General features: G+C 39.9%; 1 protein-coding gene across 1 annotated transcript in view; it reads left to right on the top strand.

The window, feature by feature from the left end:
* The window catches only part of gpc4 (glypican 4), a 40,601-nt gene extending 25,135 nt beyond the window's left edge, over positions 1–15,466 (top strand). The window contains exons 3-9 of the mRNA XM_016446511.1: positions 8,838–9,235; positions 10,208–10,373; positions 10,996–11,126; positions 11,228–11,374; positions 11,494–11,618; positions 12,589–12,761; positions 12,857–15,466. Of these exons, the coding sequence (XP_016301997.1) occupies positions 8,838–9,235; positions 10,208–10,373; positions 10,996–11,126; positions 11,228–11,374; positions 11,494–11,618; positions 12,589–12,761; positions 12,857–13,077 (1,361 nt within the window). The 3' untranslated portion in view covers positions 13,078–15,466. The remainder of the gene's footprint in view (positions 1–8,837; positions 9,236–10,207; positions 10,374–10,995; positions 11,127–11,227; positions 11,375–11,493; positions 11,619–12,588; positions 12,762–12,856) is intronic.
* Positions 15,467–15,699: the final 233 nt, after the last annotated feature.

Genomic DNA, 15,699 nt, shown 5'->3' with positions numbered 1-15,699 from the left:
CACACACACACACACACACACACACACACATACATACATACATACATGCAGAGGCCTGGTTTCCTCTCTGCAGTGCATGTGGCAGTGAATATCAGGCTGGGAGAGCGGGATCAGGTTTCCCCAGTGCAGGGCAGAAGGGTGCATGGGAACATGCATTGACACTGCTGACTCATTCAGGAGGGGAAAACCCCACAGACACTCCGCAGGCTAATACACGCACACTCGCCTGGTTCATAATGCATGCTTTATGTGTTTGCTTCTCTTCATGCCATAAAGAGTGTGTCAAATCAGGAAAAGTGAGACAAACTAAAGGCCTGGTCACACGCATCCAGCTCGAGTTCATCAAGGGTACATTTTAAAGAAAACATCTCTCTGGGTAGATACAATCGAGCCAGGACTGTAAAGGACTGTAGCCTCTGAAATGAAACGGTGAGATGGTGTTTGGGTTGATTGGTCAATGACTGGATAGACAAGGAAGGAATAAATGAAGTGCTGATGGCACATCTCCCTCCACTCACACGATTCGTCACCCATCCGCTCTGAGCCACAGCTATTTCTAAATGAGACCCATGTTAACTCACATGTGGCCATCCAGCTTTACCAAAGCTCTGTTTCTCTGGCAGAGCAGCCGAGTGGTTTTAAATGGGCTCAACACAGTCGGTTTTCTGGCATGTTTTGCGAGAGCTGGCGTGTGTTATGATGTTCTGGGTTGTTTGAAGCAAACTCCTAAATGATGTGTAACAGCATCTGATGATAATGTGAGTATTTGTGTGGACTAGTGTTGTCATAATACTAAATATTCAATAGTCAAAAGCAATACCAGTGACATTTTCATAAAAATGAATATGCTATGGAACATAAGTATTTTATATATTAAATAAATAAAAGGTAGTTTTCTTTTTCTTGCTATTGATGTTTACATAATAATAATTGTTATTGTTCTATCAAAATGAATTATAAATAATGTTGATATTAAACAACATTTTAGCAAGAAAATGATTGGCTTGGTTTAAGCAAATTAGAAATTAAATAAGGTTTTTAAATATGTTTTTTTGAATATTAATTATATTAATAATAAAAAAATAATTGTTTCTATTGTCAATAATAATAATAATAATTATTATTATTAAGCAACTTTATTAACAATAAAAAGAAAACAAAAAAAATGTATATAAAAAATAAATAAAAATGCAGTGTTTTTCTCTCTTAATGGTGTTTCATATTAATGATATTATTAAAATAATAAGAATAATTGTTGTTCTATCAGTAATTATTATTAAACAAAATTATTAACAAGGAAAAAAATACTGCATTTGTACTTTATTTTTTTTCTTCCTACATTTGAATATGAGTGCCTTCAATAGCATATTAATTTCACTGTGGTGTAAGGTATTTTTATTTTTCTTGTCAATGTTTGATGATAATAGACAGGACTATCATGCATATTAGATTGGTTTATTAGGCATTTATTACATTTATGTTTGAATAGAATCGTGGTACTGAAGTAACACGTTTTTACATCCCTGTTGTGGAGGAAGGGAACCGAATCAGAGGTGATGGCTTGCAGGGAACATTGATGGAAGTGAGAGGTGACCTGGTCGGCTCTCAAGATTGCCTGTTTGTGTGAATGTAAAAAGAAAGTGCGACTTCGGGGAGTGAATGGTAATAGGGATCGTGTGTATTGCAGCCAGATGTGAGCAGGAATGTGACGTGTCGGAATGCGGTGATGGCCAGATCCCATCCGCCTCCTCCTCTGCTGCCTTTTGTCTCTGTTCTCCCCCTTTTCTCTCTGCCATAAGTCTGTTATGCTTTTCATTTCTCCTCCATCTCTAGGTTCTCGGGTCTTTTGAACTTTTACCGTGGGAATACGCTCTGAATCGCCAGTCTGCGTAAAATGTGCACTAGACCCTGGCATGTGACTTAATGAGCTAAACGGCCTTAAAATACCAGTAGCTTTTATGCTGGCAAACAAAGACACCGTCAATGCGTTCTTTCATTGAAACGTAAGTATTTTCTTCGCTTTGAAAACGTCTAAGGTGTAAATTAGATGCTTGGGTGTCTTTGAGAGTGTTTTTTTCTCATTTACGCACAAGCAGACGTTTCCTCTGTGCTGGTCAGGCCTACAGGATGCAGAGGTGGATGTATTTATAGTAAGTAATGAAGACTAAATGGTTACACACAACTTGTTCAGCAGGAAATGCGGTAGAACATGTTCGCTGTCAACACAGCGGCTAGATGTCATTAAGATGAAATGAATTTAAGCGCACACACTCTTAAGTGAGTTTGGGTGCATGTGCACTGGAAGCAGCCTCTGCTTTCAAAGCCTCAAGGTTGGAGTCACGGGCAATTAAGTCCCCTACCAGAAATAGTTTTCCTCTAGAGCTTGTTGTGTTTGTTCCTCCCCGTGCGTCCGGTCTGGGTCTAGGTGACCCCAACTGGAGGAGTTGCGATTGCGCTGTAAGAATTAGGATTAACCCCCGACCAAATTCTCATTCTCGACGCCTCTGCAGGGGGGTTTGAAATCCCACAAGGAAAGAAAGAAGCTGAGCAACTAATTGGCACAAATAGGGAACAATTACCGCCTGGGATAAAGAAGAGTTATCAAAGGGGGATGAGTAGAGGAATAAGCTGGTGTGGAGGGCGGGACAGTGAATAAGGAATTTTCCCTCCTCCGGATGTCTGAGGAACATGTTTGAGCGCTCAGAGATTTGGGACCTGTGTCGAGGCATTTGTTGAGTCCAGACAGCCCATTCCATTCCTCCTCATAGATATTGTAATACGGTTCTGTAGTTCACCCTCCCGGATAACCTTTCACACACATTTCTAAATCGATGCGAGAAGGTCGTTTTAATGGAAAAATCAGAAGGGAGGTCCGCAGTCTGCTTGTTGGCAGACTCCCGTGTATCATAAAGTGTCTTTTAATGACGAAGTAGGATGCCTGAGTAACGCCCCTCCAACTGTAACGCTTACAACACTGGGTCCCAAAATCTCAGCAGTTATGTTGGGAAGGATGTGGAGAGGAAAGGGTGTGGGGGGTGGGGGATGTTGAGTGACTGACTGTGCTTTATGCACAACTTGGTGTCCACGATAAAGAAAAGGGAAAATCTTTTAAACTCATTTAAAACAAATGTGTTGTGTTGTGTTGGATTTTTTTTTTCTTATCAAATGGTTTAAAAATAAAAAAATATAATGTGTAACATGGCACAAAAAGTGCTAACATTTTCAACACACCTTGAAAACATGTGAATGTATAAGTATAAGACACTTTTTTCAATCATTTTTTTTCCAATAAAAATTCAGTAATTTTATTAAGTTTTAGCAGACATGATGTCTTTTTCTCTTGACGTTTTACAAACTAAACTAACCTTGCCTTCTCTTCTCATCAAAAGGTCAGTTTATCTGATATTTTATGAGACTTACTGACCTTGACACACAGTCATAAGGATCTGCAGATAGTCTCAAAGATATTTATTTAGTTCGTTTTTTTAATACTAATACTTTAAAAATGTGCTTCACTGCTTTTTTTCTGGTAATCGCTACATGCATGATTTGCATTTTTAAAGTATTTTTAAGTAATTTATTAAATTTAGATTTAAAAAAAAAAAACTGGTCACACTTTATTTTAAGGTCCAGTTCTCACCGTTAACAAACCATTGACAGCGACTTTAGCCTCAAACTCCTAATTTGCTGCTGTTGTGGCAATTTTCTATTTCAATAAAGGTATGAGACAAAAGTCTTTTGTAGATTTATTTTCTTGCAAGAAAAGGTCAACAGTCATACAGATTGGCTGCAGAGTTAGAGGTCTGGACGGGTCGGACTCGGGCTCATTCAGCTCTATACGCACGCTTCAGCATACAGGTGACAGCTGACCATGCAGAGCATCAGGGAGAAGTTGGAGTGTGGGGAGTTACTAAATGTTCCCAGTGCTTCGGGAAAAGCTGCATTTTGGAAGAGTTTTGATTTGATTACCACGGCAAACAGTGAGCCAATTGGTCATGTGCAGTGCAGAATCTACAAACATATCCTTGCACATGACAGCAAAAAATGCACGCAATGGGCTAAAGCATGCCGCAAAGCCCCAGCAAAAGTAGCCTGACTCGCCATCTCCTCATTGGATGCGCCTTTAGAGAGAAATGCATCTTTATGGATTTTATAATGAAAGAGTTTTCGTTTTTTAATTATTTAGTTTTAAAGTAGTAATTTAAAGCTTTCTATAGATATATTTAGCAAGTCTGTCAGGCAAGTATTCGCTGAGTTTCGGTTCATTACTGTGAAGCACTCCTCGCAGAAATTGCAGAAAGCGCATCTTTATTTTATAAAAGCACAACATTTTGTTGATATTGTGAGTGCACACAAATAAAAGTAGAACCTTTACAGTTCTGAGTGATGTATTACTCTTACCTTTATGAGCAAAAATGACGGCATATTTTAAGTTGTTTCCACTGTAAGTGATCGCGCCGGCGCCTCCATGTCCTGTAAAGCGCACTTTAGCTCTCCGCACAAACGATTAGATATGCGTCTAATTGCTCACATTTATATAGGTTAAACATTTAAACTAACATTGTGATATGCTTAAACTGCTTTATATCTATAGATTTTATTTTAGGCAAGTCGTGATGATTTGAGAAGGCTAAATTGATCAAACATAGGCTATGATCAACTCACTGTCTGCCGCTGGCCAGTTGATCGTTACTTTAAAAAACAAAAACTTACATTTAACGAACAAAAAAATGCTCCAAACGTTTTTCTAAATTAACTTAATAAAAAAAAACGAAACGAAATATAATCACTTATACAAAACTGAACTATTTTAATAGCTGAAACAGTAGTAGCCTCCTGAGCGTCTCGGGCCAGGGCCGGGCTAGGGCCTATATTTGAGACCCGTGCAGGGCTCTATGCAGAGTGTGACAAAGAGACACCACCCCAACTCAACATTTATACCTTCATCAAATCCGGATGCTTTGATCTCATCCAATCATAATGCATATTGAATAGTGGTTAAACGGATCGTAGTTGATCCATGATCCGTACGGACCAAGCCCCGCGGTTCGGCACGCATGTGATCCGCAGATCAATTGCAAAAATTAACCATAATAGAGTATAAGTCGATCATTTGTTCGTATTTACACAAGCAAGCGAATTTTAAACAATTCCAGAGAGAAAAGGCGAAAGGGAACTGGATTCGTTACTTGCGCACAGCCGCCCACACATGAAGCGCGTAAGTTACACTCATTTCAGACGGCGCGTGAACACTGAACTCAATCCTCTTTTAAATCCTTTAAACAGACACATATACATAAAATTATGACAAAATACCCATCTCGACAATCATTCAGGTAAACGCAGTCAGTTATGTCTCAAGTGAATGAAAACAGCTGAGAAAGAAATCGGATGTGATGTGTATCATATCGGATCCGTGCATCAGGTCTTAAAGGGACAGCGGCCTATAAATACTGCTGCTTCTTTAATCATGTTTAAACTTTCTTAGTTAATCTAGTAGTATTTGCTGTGGTATCAAAGAAGTACTTCGCTTTAAGTAATAAATGGAAAGCAAGTTAAATTGAAATATTTTTCTTTTCTTGCTGATCCGAAAAATGATCCGATCCGTGGGTCAAAAACCGTAATGTGATCCGAACCGTGAGATTTGTGATCCGTTAAACCACTAATATTGAACATACATGTCCATTTAAGGTGTCTAACTATGTCCTCCAGAGATGCGTTTCTAAGAAGCCAGGATGTCTAATTGTCTCTAAACATTTTCTTGTCTCTCACTTAGATTTCCTGTTATGTCTCATCTATCTCATGACAAACTTAAGCACATTAATTAGACATAATAAAGAAAGAACACTCCTTAGTAGAGTAAAGCAAATAAAACTACTAATAATATGAATAGAAAATACAATTTTCTCTACACTGCTTATTAATAGTTCGTAAGGTAGTTGTTAAGTTTAGGTATTGGGTAGGATTAGGGATGTACAATTTGGTCATGCAGAAAATGTGATTTATAAGCACTAATAAACTGCCAATATGTTTATAACAGGCATGCTAATAAGAAATTAGTTAATAGAGAGAACAGGTCCCTATACTAAAGTGTCACGCCATTGACCCATACGCAGTTTAACAAATGTTTTTTGCATCTAGCTGGGGTATAATTATTGTCTCTAGTCGTGCCTTGATGCATATGCACAAAAGTCTTCCAAGAACTACAGAAATTCATTTCACTTTACTGTGATTTAGCATGCACGTCCTTGAAGTGGTTTTCTGACAAGTGGCTCATGTAAATTCGTGTTTTCTTTGGTAATGGCACACTGACTTGCAAACCTGGAAAATCTTCTCCTCCTCATCCTCACCTCGTTCTTTCCTCCCCCTGACTTTAAACTTGTGACAGCTCTGGCATTCTCCCCCCTGACATTAAACTTGTGACAGCTCTGAAATTCCTCGGGATCTGGAGGAAGGCGGGAAGGCGGCCCTTAAGGTTTAATCTCTGTCAATGGAGCGTGGAGCTGGGTGCCTTCTATATCTCTCCCTGTGTGGGGCCAGGGGCCGAGGGCCATTCGTGGGAGGGGAGCTAAATGTGAGGGCTGCGGTGTTTCCGGTATCCGTGGTTACACAGCAGGATGGGGGCATTTAGAAGAGCCCTCAAATACACTCACATTCCCCTGTCCGTCTCTCTCACACACACCTCTTGTCATTCAGCTGGCTGTGTGTTAGCTTGAGGTGGAATTGACGGCGGCACAGCATGCTTTGTTTGTTTATAAACCCGAGGTGTCTTGTTTGTGTCGACGAAGTCTATGGGTAGTGAAAGACGGTTTACGAGAACACAGATGCATGGCCACTTAACACTTCAAAGTCTCACTCATTATGCCCAGGGCATCTGTGCTGCGGGCCGGCGGGCTTTTAGCGAGAGGAGAAAGGCGGAGAACAAATGGCGCGCTTTGCAGAGCGAGCGCGGGAAGAGAGGTGAAGCATTTCTTTAGGAATTCTCATTTTGTTCAGATTAAGAAATTAGTGTTTGCTGGCCCGGGAGAGAGAGAGGGTTTCATGGGAGAGAGGGGCTGGATTATTTGGGGAGGCTGGGAGGGAAGGGGGTCTGACATTCCTCAGGATGAAGTAGGGCATTGTTCCCAGTCTCCAATGAAGAGAGCCTTCTGAAGCCACTGATGAACTGAAAGCAGGAGAGAGTCAGTGATTGTGAGGGGTTTCAGGGGGCGTACAGGTCTGTTTTCGGGGAGGGGGGTCAGCATTATTCAGTAATCCTATTGAAAAGCCTTCTGAAGGACGGAGCGGGAGCGGTGCGGAGAGAAAGAAAAGCGAATGGAATGTGACAACAGGAAAATGCCATTGATAGTGGTCAGCCTCAGCCGGCTTGATGGGCGAGACGTTAGCTGCCCTTCATGCTTTCTGTGCTCTCAGCTCTTTCTCCTTGGACACAAAAGTTATTTTTCTGGAACGTAGCGAGTGAAAACCATGCGTTGGGTGGAATGGAATATGCATTAATCTGTTTAGATAATAACCGTGTGCTTTTCTGACCTCGCTTGCGGTTCTGGTAGGTTTTCCAGTCAGCGAGAGCAAGTTAGGCCGAGGGCTCTGCGGAGCACTAAATCGCTGTCTCTCGAACGTCATTGTAATGACAGTAACGGACGTGCTGCCAGCTGACGTTCCAAAGTTAATAACAATTAATTTTATATGTGTTGAAGTTGACGGTCTGTGTGCTTTTTCTGATGTGAAGTCTTTCTGCGTGCATACTCGGTTCCATGTTACGCATGTGCTCCAATTCATATCTGTTATGTTTATGTTCATGGCCAGTAAGTGCACATTCTTTTTAAGATAAGATGTAGAGATCTCATTTCTTATCTTGTCTTATTTCTCATGCGAGAATACTGGGGGCTTGCCAAAATGAGGGCTTGCCAAAAATACCCATTTGCAAAAGTTTCTTAATGGGCAACTACTGAATGTTAAAATGGTAGTTTTCTCAAAAATGTTCCAAATGGAATTTTTTCCATTTTCTGTCAGATCTTTTCTGACAGTTCAGAGTGGTCACATCTGTCACGTTTCAAAAAGGACAAAACAGCACTGTAAATGTAGTCTGGATGACTTTGCCTGTATTCCAGGTCTGAAGGTTGAAGACAATAACTTTTAATAAACTGACAGGTTGGACTTCATCAATCGTTATTGATTTCTGAGCATCTCATAACAAAGCATCATGATGTCAAACCTGCACTATATTTTATTTGAGAACTGCAGTGAGTGAAAAATCACTGTCAATCTTAATGGCTTCAGAAGACTAAGCATATAGTACATAGACTACTTTTTGGTGCTTTTTATTGTTTTGTTTTTTTTACTTATTAGTCCTTTTTGGAGTTTGACAGTTAAACATTTGAAATGGTGAAACTGAAATGTAGCATATTTAAAATTGTAACTTTTAATCTAATCAAGTAACACGCTTAAGGTAAAATTATAATTTCATACTTTACATGTGCTTTAATATGTTAGTCAACAAAACAAGTGTTCAAAAAATATTAAGATGATTAATAGTGTAGCTTAAAGTAAAACTTTTAATTTGACATGATTACAAAGTGCATTTTTTGTTGTTCTTAAGTGTGTTAAGAAACAATCATGAAAGTGCACACACATATATATATATATATATATATATATATATACACACACACACACACATACATATAATATATATAATGTGCATTTAAGATTTGAAGCATGCATCTTATTGGAACATTCACTCCAGCAGGTGTCACATAAGGAATGCACTTGAAAACCTTCATCACCTTTGACATTTAGAACTAACCAACTCTCTCGTTATTGTTCTTTCTTTTCAGAGTTCTTCAGAGAGCTGTTAAGCAATGCAGAGAAATCTCTCAATGACATGTTCGTGCGGACCTACGGCTTGATGTATGTGAAGAACGCCGAGCTCTTTGAGCATTTCTTCCATGAGCTACGCCGCTATTACAGCCATGGGAGCAGCGCCGTCAACCTGGACGACATGCTAACGGATTTCTGGACGGAGCTTTTGGAGCGCATGTTCCGACTGGTCAACGTACAGTATGAGTTCAGCGACTCGTACATGGAGTGCGTCAGCAGGCACATGGAGCAGCTCAAACCCTTCGGTGACGTTCCACGCAAGCTCCGCCTGCAGTTGACCCGGTCCTTCATCGCAGTTCGCACGTTCACACGCGGCCTGACGCTAATGCCTGAAGTGGTGGGCAAAGTCTCCACGGTGAGAAGCTGTCTTTGTTTGTTTGTTTTTTAAGTTACTTTGACTAGGGAGGGGTAAAAAAGGTACATTTTCCAACAAACAAAATAATTGAATGTGATGCAATACTAAGACAAAATAATGGCAAGAAATGTGATTTGTCCTCGAGGGCTGCATGCAAAAAAAACAACAAAAAAAATACAATGTTACCAATGTAGTCTGATCCATAAACAAGCCACTAGCTGAAAACTTGAGTTTTTCCATCATGTCTAATAATTTTTTTTTCCACTTTTATTTTAATTAACAAATGTTTTTAATTGTTTGTTTCACTTTTTGTATTAGTTAAAGATAACTCTGCTTATGAACAGATTCTTTTATTGAATAGTTCAAAAAGGTCAGTTTAATTAAGTTTGAATCAGTCTGAAACACTGGCCTGATTTAAACATTAGCAAACAGAGAATGTCTTTTATGTAAGCAAAATCATAACTGACATATACTCCAGCGAATCGGAATAAAATAAAATGCAACAGAATCAAATCAAGAGTTTGTAAATCAGAAACAAATTGAAACAGGGAAATTTTCATCAATACCCAGGTCTAGAGTTGATTGTGGCTAGCATGGCGACTAATGTTTACTGAGCAAGTCAGAGATCAGGGACAGCAGAGATCGAAAGTACAGGTTTTCTGTAGGGTTTATCAGTATGTGAAGGTGGACACCTGGATGGACCAATCGGGGCTTATCTTCCAGCATTAAAAGATCAGAGGCCAAGGCTTCTCGGTGTGTGTAGTGAGTTAGTAGAAGCAATTGAACCTGCAATGACAAATTGAGCAAACACAACTTCAGCAGCGACCTTATAAAAGGTGACGGGGTCGCTGATGCTCTTTGTTCAGAGTTTTATTAGCAGCATCAGGCATATGGTTACGGACTCATTAACCTTTTCCTCCTGTGTCTGTTTTGCTGACTCTGCTCAATCTTCTTGTTCGTCCTCTCTTTCAGGTAAGCGTCTCTCCGAGTTGTGTGCGTGCAGCTATGAAGATGTTATACTGCCCGTACTGTACCGGCCAGGTGGCGCTGAAGCCCTGCAAGAACTACTGTCTCAACGTCATGCGAGGCTGCCTGGCCAATCAGGCCGATCTGGACACAGAGTGGAATAACTTCCTCGGTAAGAGAGTGTTAAATGGCTCAAGTAATTGATTTATTACTCAACCATTACTAAATATAATGGAGCCAGTTTTCCACACTAAGCAGAGGAGTATCATAAGCACAGAATAAAAATTAACAGGTCACATTGAAATGGTTTCTACTTCCACTTGCTCCGAGGCCAAAACAATTTATGTGAAGCCTCAGCTTGAGAGCAGAATTGGAATTGACTTGGATTAGGAGTGAACACTGGGGAACGGCTCTGTTTTTATCCATGCATGTGTTTCATGAAGTGTTTTGGGCCTCTCGTGACTCTGAAGGCCGTGTGGTCTCCGGTCCCGTCACACATTCTCGTGTGCTCTCGCAAAGTGTTCCTGGCTCGTGGGACTCTGGGACTGGCTTTGCTCACCCTGCCTGTCAGCTTTGGGGGGAACCTTAATTGGGGCGCCTTGTTCAGGCCTCTGACTGTTTAACAAGCTGTTCGCACAATAGGCTTAGCCTGGACCGATGACTGTATGCTGCCCTCTAGTGGTGCAAATTACAGAATGTTTTTGGGCATGGGTAATTGAAAGCATTGATGACATGAATTGCCTTAAGGGTGTTCCATTTATTAATGCATTTATTTTGTATTTTATGAATTTTAGATGCCATGTTGGGTCTTGCTGAGAGACTAGAGGGACCCTTTAACTTTGAGTCAGTAATGGATCCCATAGACGTGAAGATTTCAGACGCCATCATGAACATGCAGGAAAACAGCATACAGGTCTCACAGAAGGTATGTTTTTAATTTCTTTTCAACATTTCGCATGCGCAATGTTTTATTTGATTTGATTTGATTTTGGTGCATATGTATTGAGAGTTATTTGTCTGTTTCAGGTGTTTCAGGGATGCGGGCAGCCCAAACCCAACATGGCTTTCCGCACCCGGCGCTCTCCTAAAGACTCGGGCTTCCCCGGGCGTTTCCGACCCTACAGTCCTGATGCCAGACCCACCACCGCCGCTGGCACTAGTCTGGACCGACTGGTAAGGATAATGGGCACCCTTACTACCACTCATATCACTTCTATTTTCTTTAAAAAGATGTCAATTGATTTTGCCAGATCAGAATGTATTGTTTGTAACACAAACTGTTTGTTTCCTAGTTGACTGATGTTAAGAAGAAACTGAAGCATGCCAAGAAGTTCTGGTCCACCCTGCCTGACACTGTGTGTGTTGGAGAGCGAACTGCTGTCAGTGATGAATGCTGGAATGGTACAGCCAAAAGCAGGTGGGTCAATGAGATGATGGCTCCTATTTTCGAACAGATCTATAAAGTTATTCAAAATCGTTTTTAAATGCAGTTTATACTTGCACGTCATATGTGAGGTATTTTCAAGTCATTACATGTTTTTAATTACCAAGTTAAAATGTATAAAGTCAGAAACTTCAGAGCGCTAAATCTGTTCTATAATAATGCCTCAATTTTAAGAATGAAATTTTTGAAGTAGTTTGACAATTTTATTATTTCTTAGAAAAACGGTAAAAATAACCAGTGTAGCAACATTTTGGAAAACTTTTGTTTGCCAAATCAAAGTCATGTGGTGCAACAAATAGGCAGGGGCAAACATAAGCATTAAAAGGAAATTATGTCATCATTATAACAACATATAGCGCCGTTGCGCTTCAGGCGTCCTAAGTTCGAGTCCCAGCTCGCAGACCTTTCCCGATCCTGTCCCCCTCTTTCTCTCCTACTTCACTTCCTGTCTCATATACTGGCCTATCCTAATAAAAAAAAGGCAAAAACGGCAAAAATAAATCAAAAAAAAAAAAAAAGGAAATAGTCAAGTCTTTTAAAATATCAAATAATTTGATCTTTTTATGACAAAGCAAGGTCATGTGGTACAACTCACTGCAAATTTTACTTTAACTCAACTTTATTAAAAAAATATTTTGCTTTGAAAAACGTTTTTGAAAATAATTAAGGTGTGAACACTTACACCAGTGTAAGGAAAATAAGGTGTTACTTTTTACTTGTTAAACTACATGGCATTATATTGAAATATTTCTTGAAAATGGTATGTATAGTTTTTCAAAACCATAAAACCAACATAAAAACAAAGAGTGCATTTCTAAGAGTTTTTAAAAGACACTCTTATTGGTTGCTAACCCAGATACAGTCAAATTCCTCCATTTCATTACTCACTTAACCTACAACATTGGCCGGCCTCTTAACTTTTCCTTCCTTTCTTCACATGCAGGTACGAATCTGTCGTCATAGGCAATGGCTTAGCCAATCAGGTGTCTAATCCAGATGTGGAAGTTGACATCACCAAACCAGACATGGTGATTCGGCGGCAGATAGCAGTGCTGAAGGAAATGACCAGTCGGCTTAAGGCTGCTTACACTGGCAACGACATCTCATTTGTCAATGGTACGAGGCATCGCTTGTGGTTCAGTTCAAGTGAAATTCTGACATCATACAAGCCTGTTTTTAACATTGATCTATTTTTTCCCCTGGCTCTTTAGAGGATGCAGGCAGTGGAGAGGAAAGCGGAAGCGGCTGTGACTCGCCCCCTTGCGACAGTGACAGGGACATCTACTTCTCCACCCCAGCGCCCGCTAAACCTCGCATTATCAAGATTCAATCTGACAAACTGCCCTCTAGTGGTACACGGTTGGCACCTTTCAGTCTAACACTGGCTGTGACGGCACTCCTGCTCGTCCTGCTCACCCCACACACGAGATAAGACCGGCCCAGAGAGGAAGAGGATGTGTGTTTGTACGAATTTGAACAAGAGAGCAGAAAACTGCCATAGGACATTAAAGACACTGCTTTCAGGAACTCCGTCTGCCTGCCATCTGGGGAAGACACTCAAGTTATTAATACTCAAATAACTTCCCTTCAGTGTATTTTTTGTGTTTATAAGAACGGACTTCATTTATGTACAGCTATACGTTTCCACGCCGCTTTTCACATCAGCTGGGTTTTATTCCTCCGTGTTTGTAGTGTCCAGAATCGTTGACGACTCAACATGATTTTTTCAGTTATGGTTTAAATAAGTGTTAGTTTGAAAGTAAGTCAGATTGAGTGTGTGTTTGGGTGGATGATGGTGTGTACGATTGGCTGTATATATCATCCGAGCGCTTTTTATAAAACGTAAACAATTAATCAACCCATATAACACGTATAATTTAAGCAAATCTGTATGAAGTACTCCGATTTTTTTTAATACATTTGGTGTGCATGGAGGCTTTGGTTGGCTGCAGATCATATATATGTTCCTGAATTTTAGAGCATGATAAAAACTTCATGATGCCTTAAATAATTCATAAATGGGCCCTTTATTAGGGTTGCAACCAACAAAAATGTATGCAATGCTGCCTTTTGAGTGAAGTCAACACTAGAGGATCCCAGACACAAAGCTTTTTTTTTTTTTTTTTTCCTGTAACTTTCACAGCCCCCGTATCATCATCCCAAGTATTTTTGGCAGTATAATATATAACTTGAGAATATAGTCTTCAGTAATAACTTAATAGTGTGTGATAAGGAAGGAGTTTTGGTTAGGTAAGGTCTGTCTGAAAGTTGATACATTGAATAGGCCTCGATGGTTCCCTCAAAGATGATTATGTAGACTGTGTGGCCTGAGTAAAGTTGTTTTTTTACTGGCGCAGCTGGATACGAGCGTATGCTGAAGATGGCTTAAGGCTGAGCTGTCTAGAGGAATTTTACACAGGTTTTATGTGGAGGTGTTTATTTTGCTAGAAGTGTATTGTAAGGTATAAAACTGTATGATAGGTACTGCAGCAGATTTCACTACACAGTGACAGACGGTGCTGATTTGAGAGGTTGGGTGGCCTCTTTTGGTTTTTCTTACTTTAATTTCTGTTTGTAACATATAACGTCTAGCCTTTTCCCCATTCCCGATTGATATCCATTGAAGTCGGTACACATTTTAAAACCATTCCTCATATAGAGCAATAGACGGCGTGTATGGTGCGTTCCAACACTAGTTCCAAAGTGGCTATGTATGCGCTTTCCCATTCAGATGTCTGACAAGTGCTTGTTGGTTTAAAAGAAAATCTCTCGATCTTCAAGGGCTTTTCACCCACCTCTCGGAAAAACTAGCTCCCCTCGCTCTTGTACAGTAAGTTATTTAACCACATCCGCAAGCATCGCTTTCCTAGGTATCTTAATTTCAGTATTCAAAATATTTATGTCTGTAGATGAATGCGTTCTAATGAATTCACAATTTAACTGATGGTTTTATATTGGCTTCAAATGTCATGTTACATAATATTTAGATTTTGTAAACCGAGCTACCGTAAGCATTTGTTTTGTCGTTATAGATTTATGTAAGGGGATTGTGAAAATTGTACAAGCTGATGCAAGGACAGGGCTGGCCATCGGTCCTTGATCGTTCCTGATGTCACATGCACTTTTAATTGGTATTCAGATACCTCACGGCAAAGAGAGTTTTAAATGATACTTTTAATCATATCTGCAACATGCATACTTTTTACGTTCATTTTTATTCATTCGTTTGGAGGTTCATTCAGTATCTATGGATGAATGGCCAGTCCTCAGACATTGTCAGGGTTTCAAGAGCCTGAGCTCTACAGCAATGCTACGCACCTCAGATCAGTTATGTATTTTTCTAGTCTAATGTGCTGCCACGAATAGAAAGCAATGTGTTTTCTATACTTCTGACCCAAAGCTTCCCGCTGTCACATGTTAAGATGGCTCTGATGTAATGACCAGGAAAGAAGTGTCTTGTGCTTAGTATGTCAAGCTACTCCGAGTCAGTGTGAAGATGACATGGACTCTTGAATGAACCTCTGCAATGTCATCTTTAGATTGAATGCTGACCTTCAGGTGGACAGATTGCAGGGCCTGCAGCCCTGTACATCAGTGGAGACATCTGCGATGAGGAGTGAGAGAGACTGAAGAAAGAAAAGAAAACAATTGTAAATAATGAGCAGTCGTTTTAGTGGTCTCTGAGAGATGTTCATCAGATTTTACCCATTCAGAGTATGTGCTTAATATGGGCGAAACAAAGAGATAGATGCTAAAAATGTAAGAGAAAAGTTATATTAAACATTTCTTAGTCTTGTTGAAATAAAGACTGCAGATATTTACATTTGATGTGTCGTGTGTCATTTCTGCTTTACCAGTATTAGTTTTACTGAAATGCTTTGAAAGTCTCTTTGGGAGACCAATTAGTAAAACACAAAGGATGAGTTGAAACAATCATGAACATTGATTAATCACAGCCATTAATTAAGCCGCAGTGTTAAATCTTCCTTTAGTCTTCATGTGTGTTATTAAATCAACAAAATGTCAAGATGAGATGAAGACTGCCAGACTATTA

The sequence above is a fragment of the Sinocyclocheilus anshuiensis genome, unplaced genomic scaffold (assembly GCF_001515605.1).
Source record: "Sinocyclocheilus anshuiensis isolate Anshui unplaced genomic scaffold, SAMN03320099.WGS_v1.1 scaffold227, whole genome shotgun sequence".
NCBI lineage: Eukaryota > Metazoa > Chordata > Actinopteri > Cypriniformes > Cyprinidae > Sinocyclocheilus > Sinocyclocheilus anshuiensis.
The sequence above is the reverse complement of the archived record's forward strand: the minus strand, read 5'-3'. Positions and strand labels throughout refer to the sequence as shown.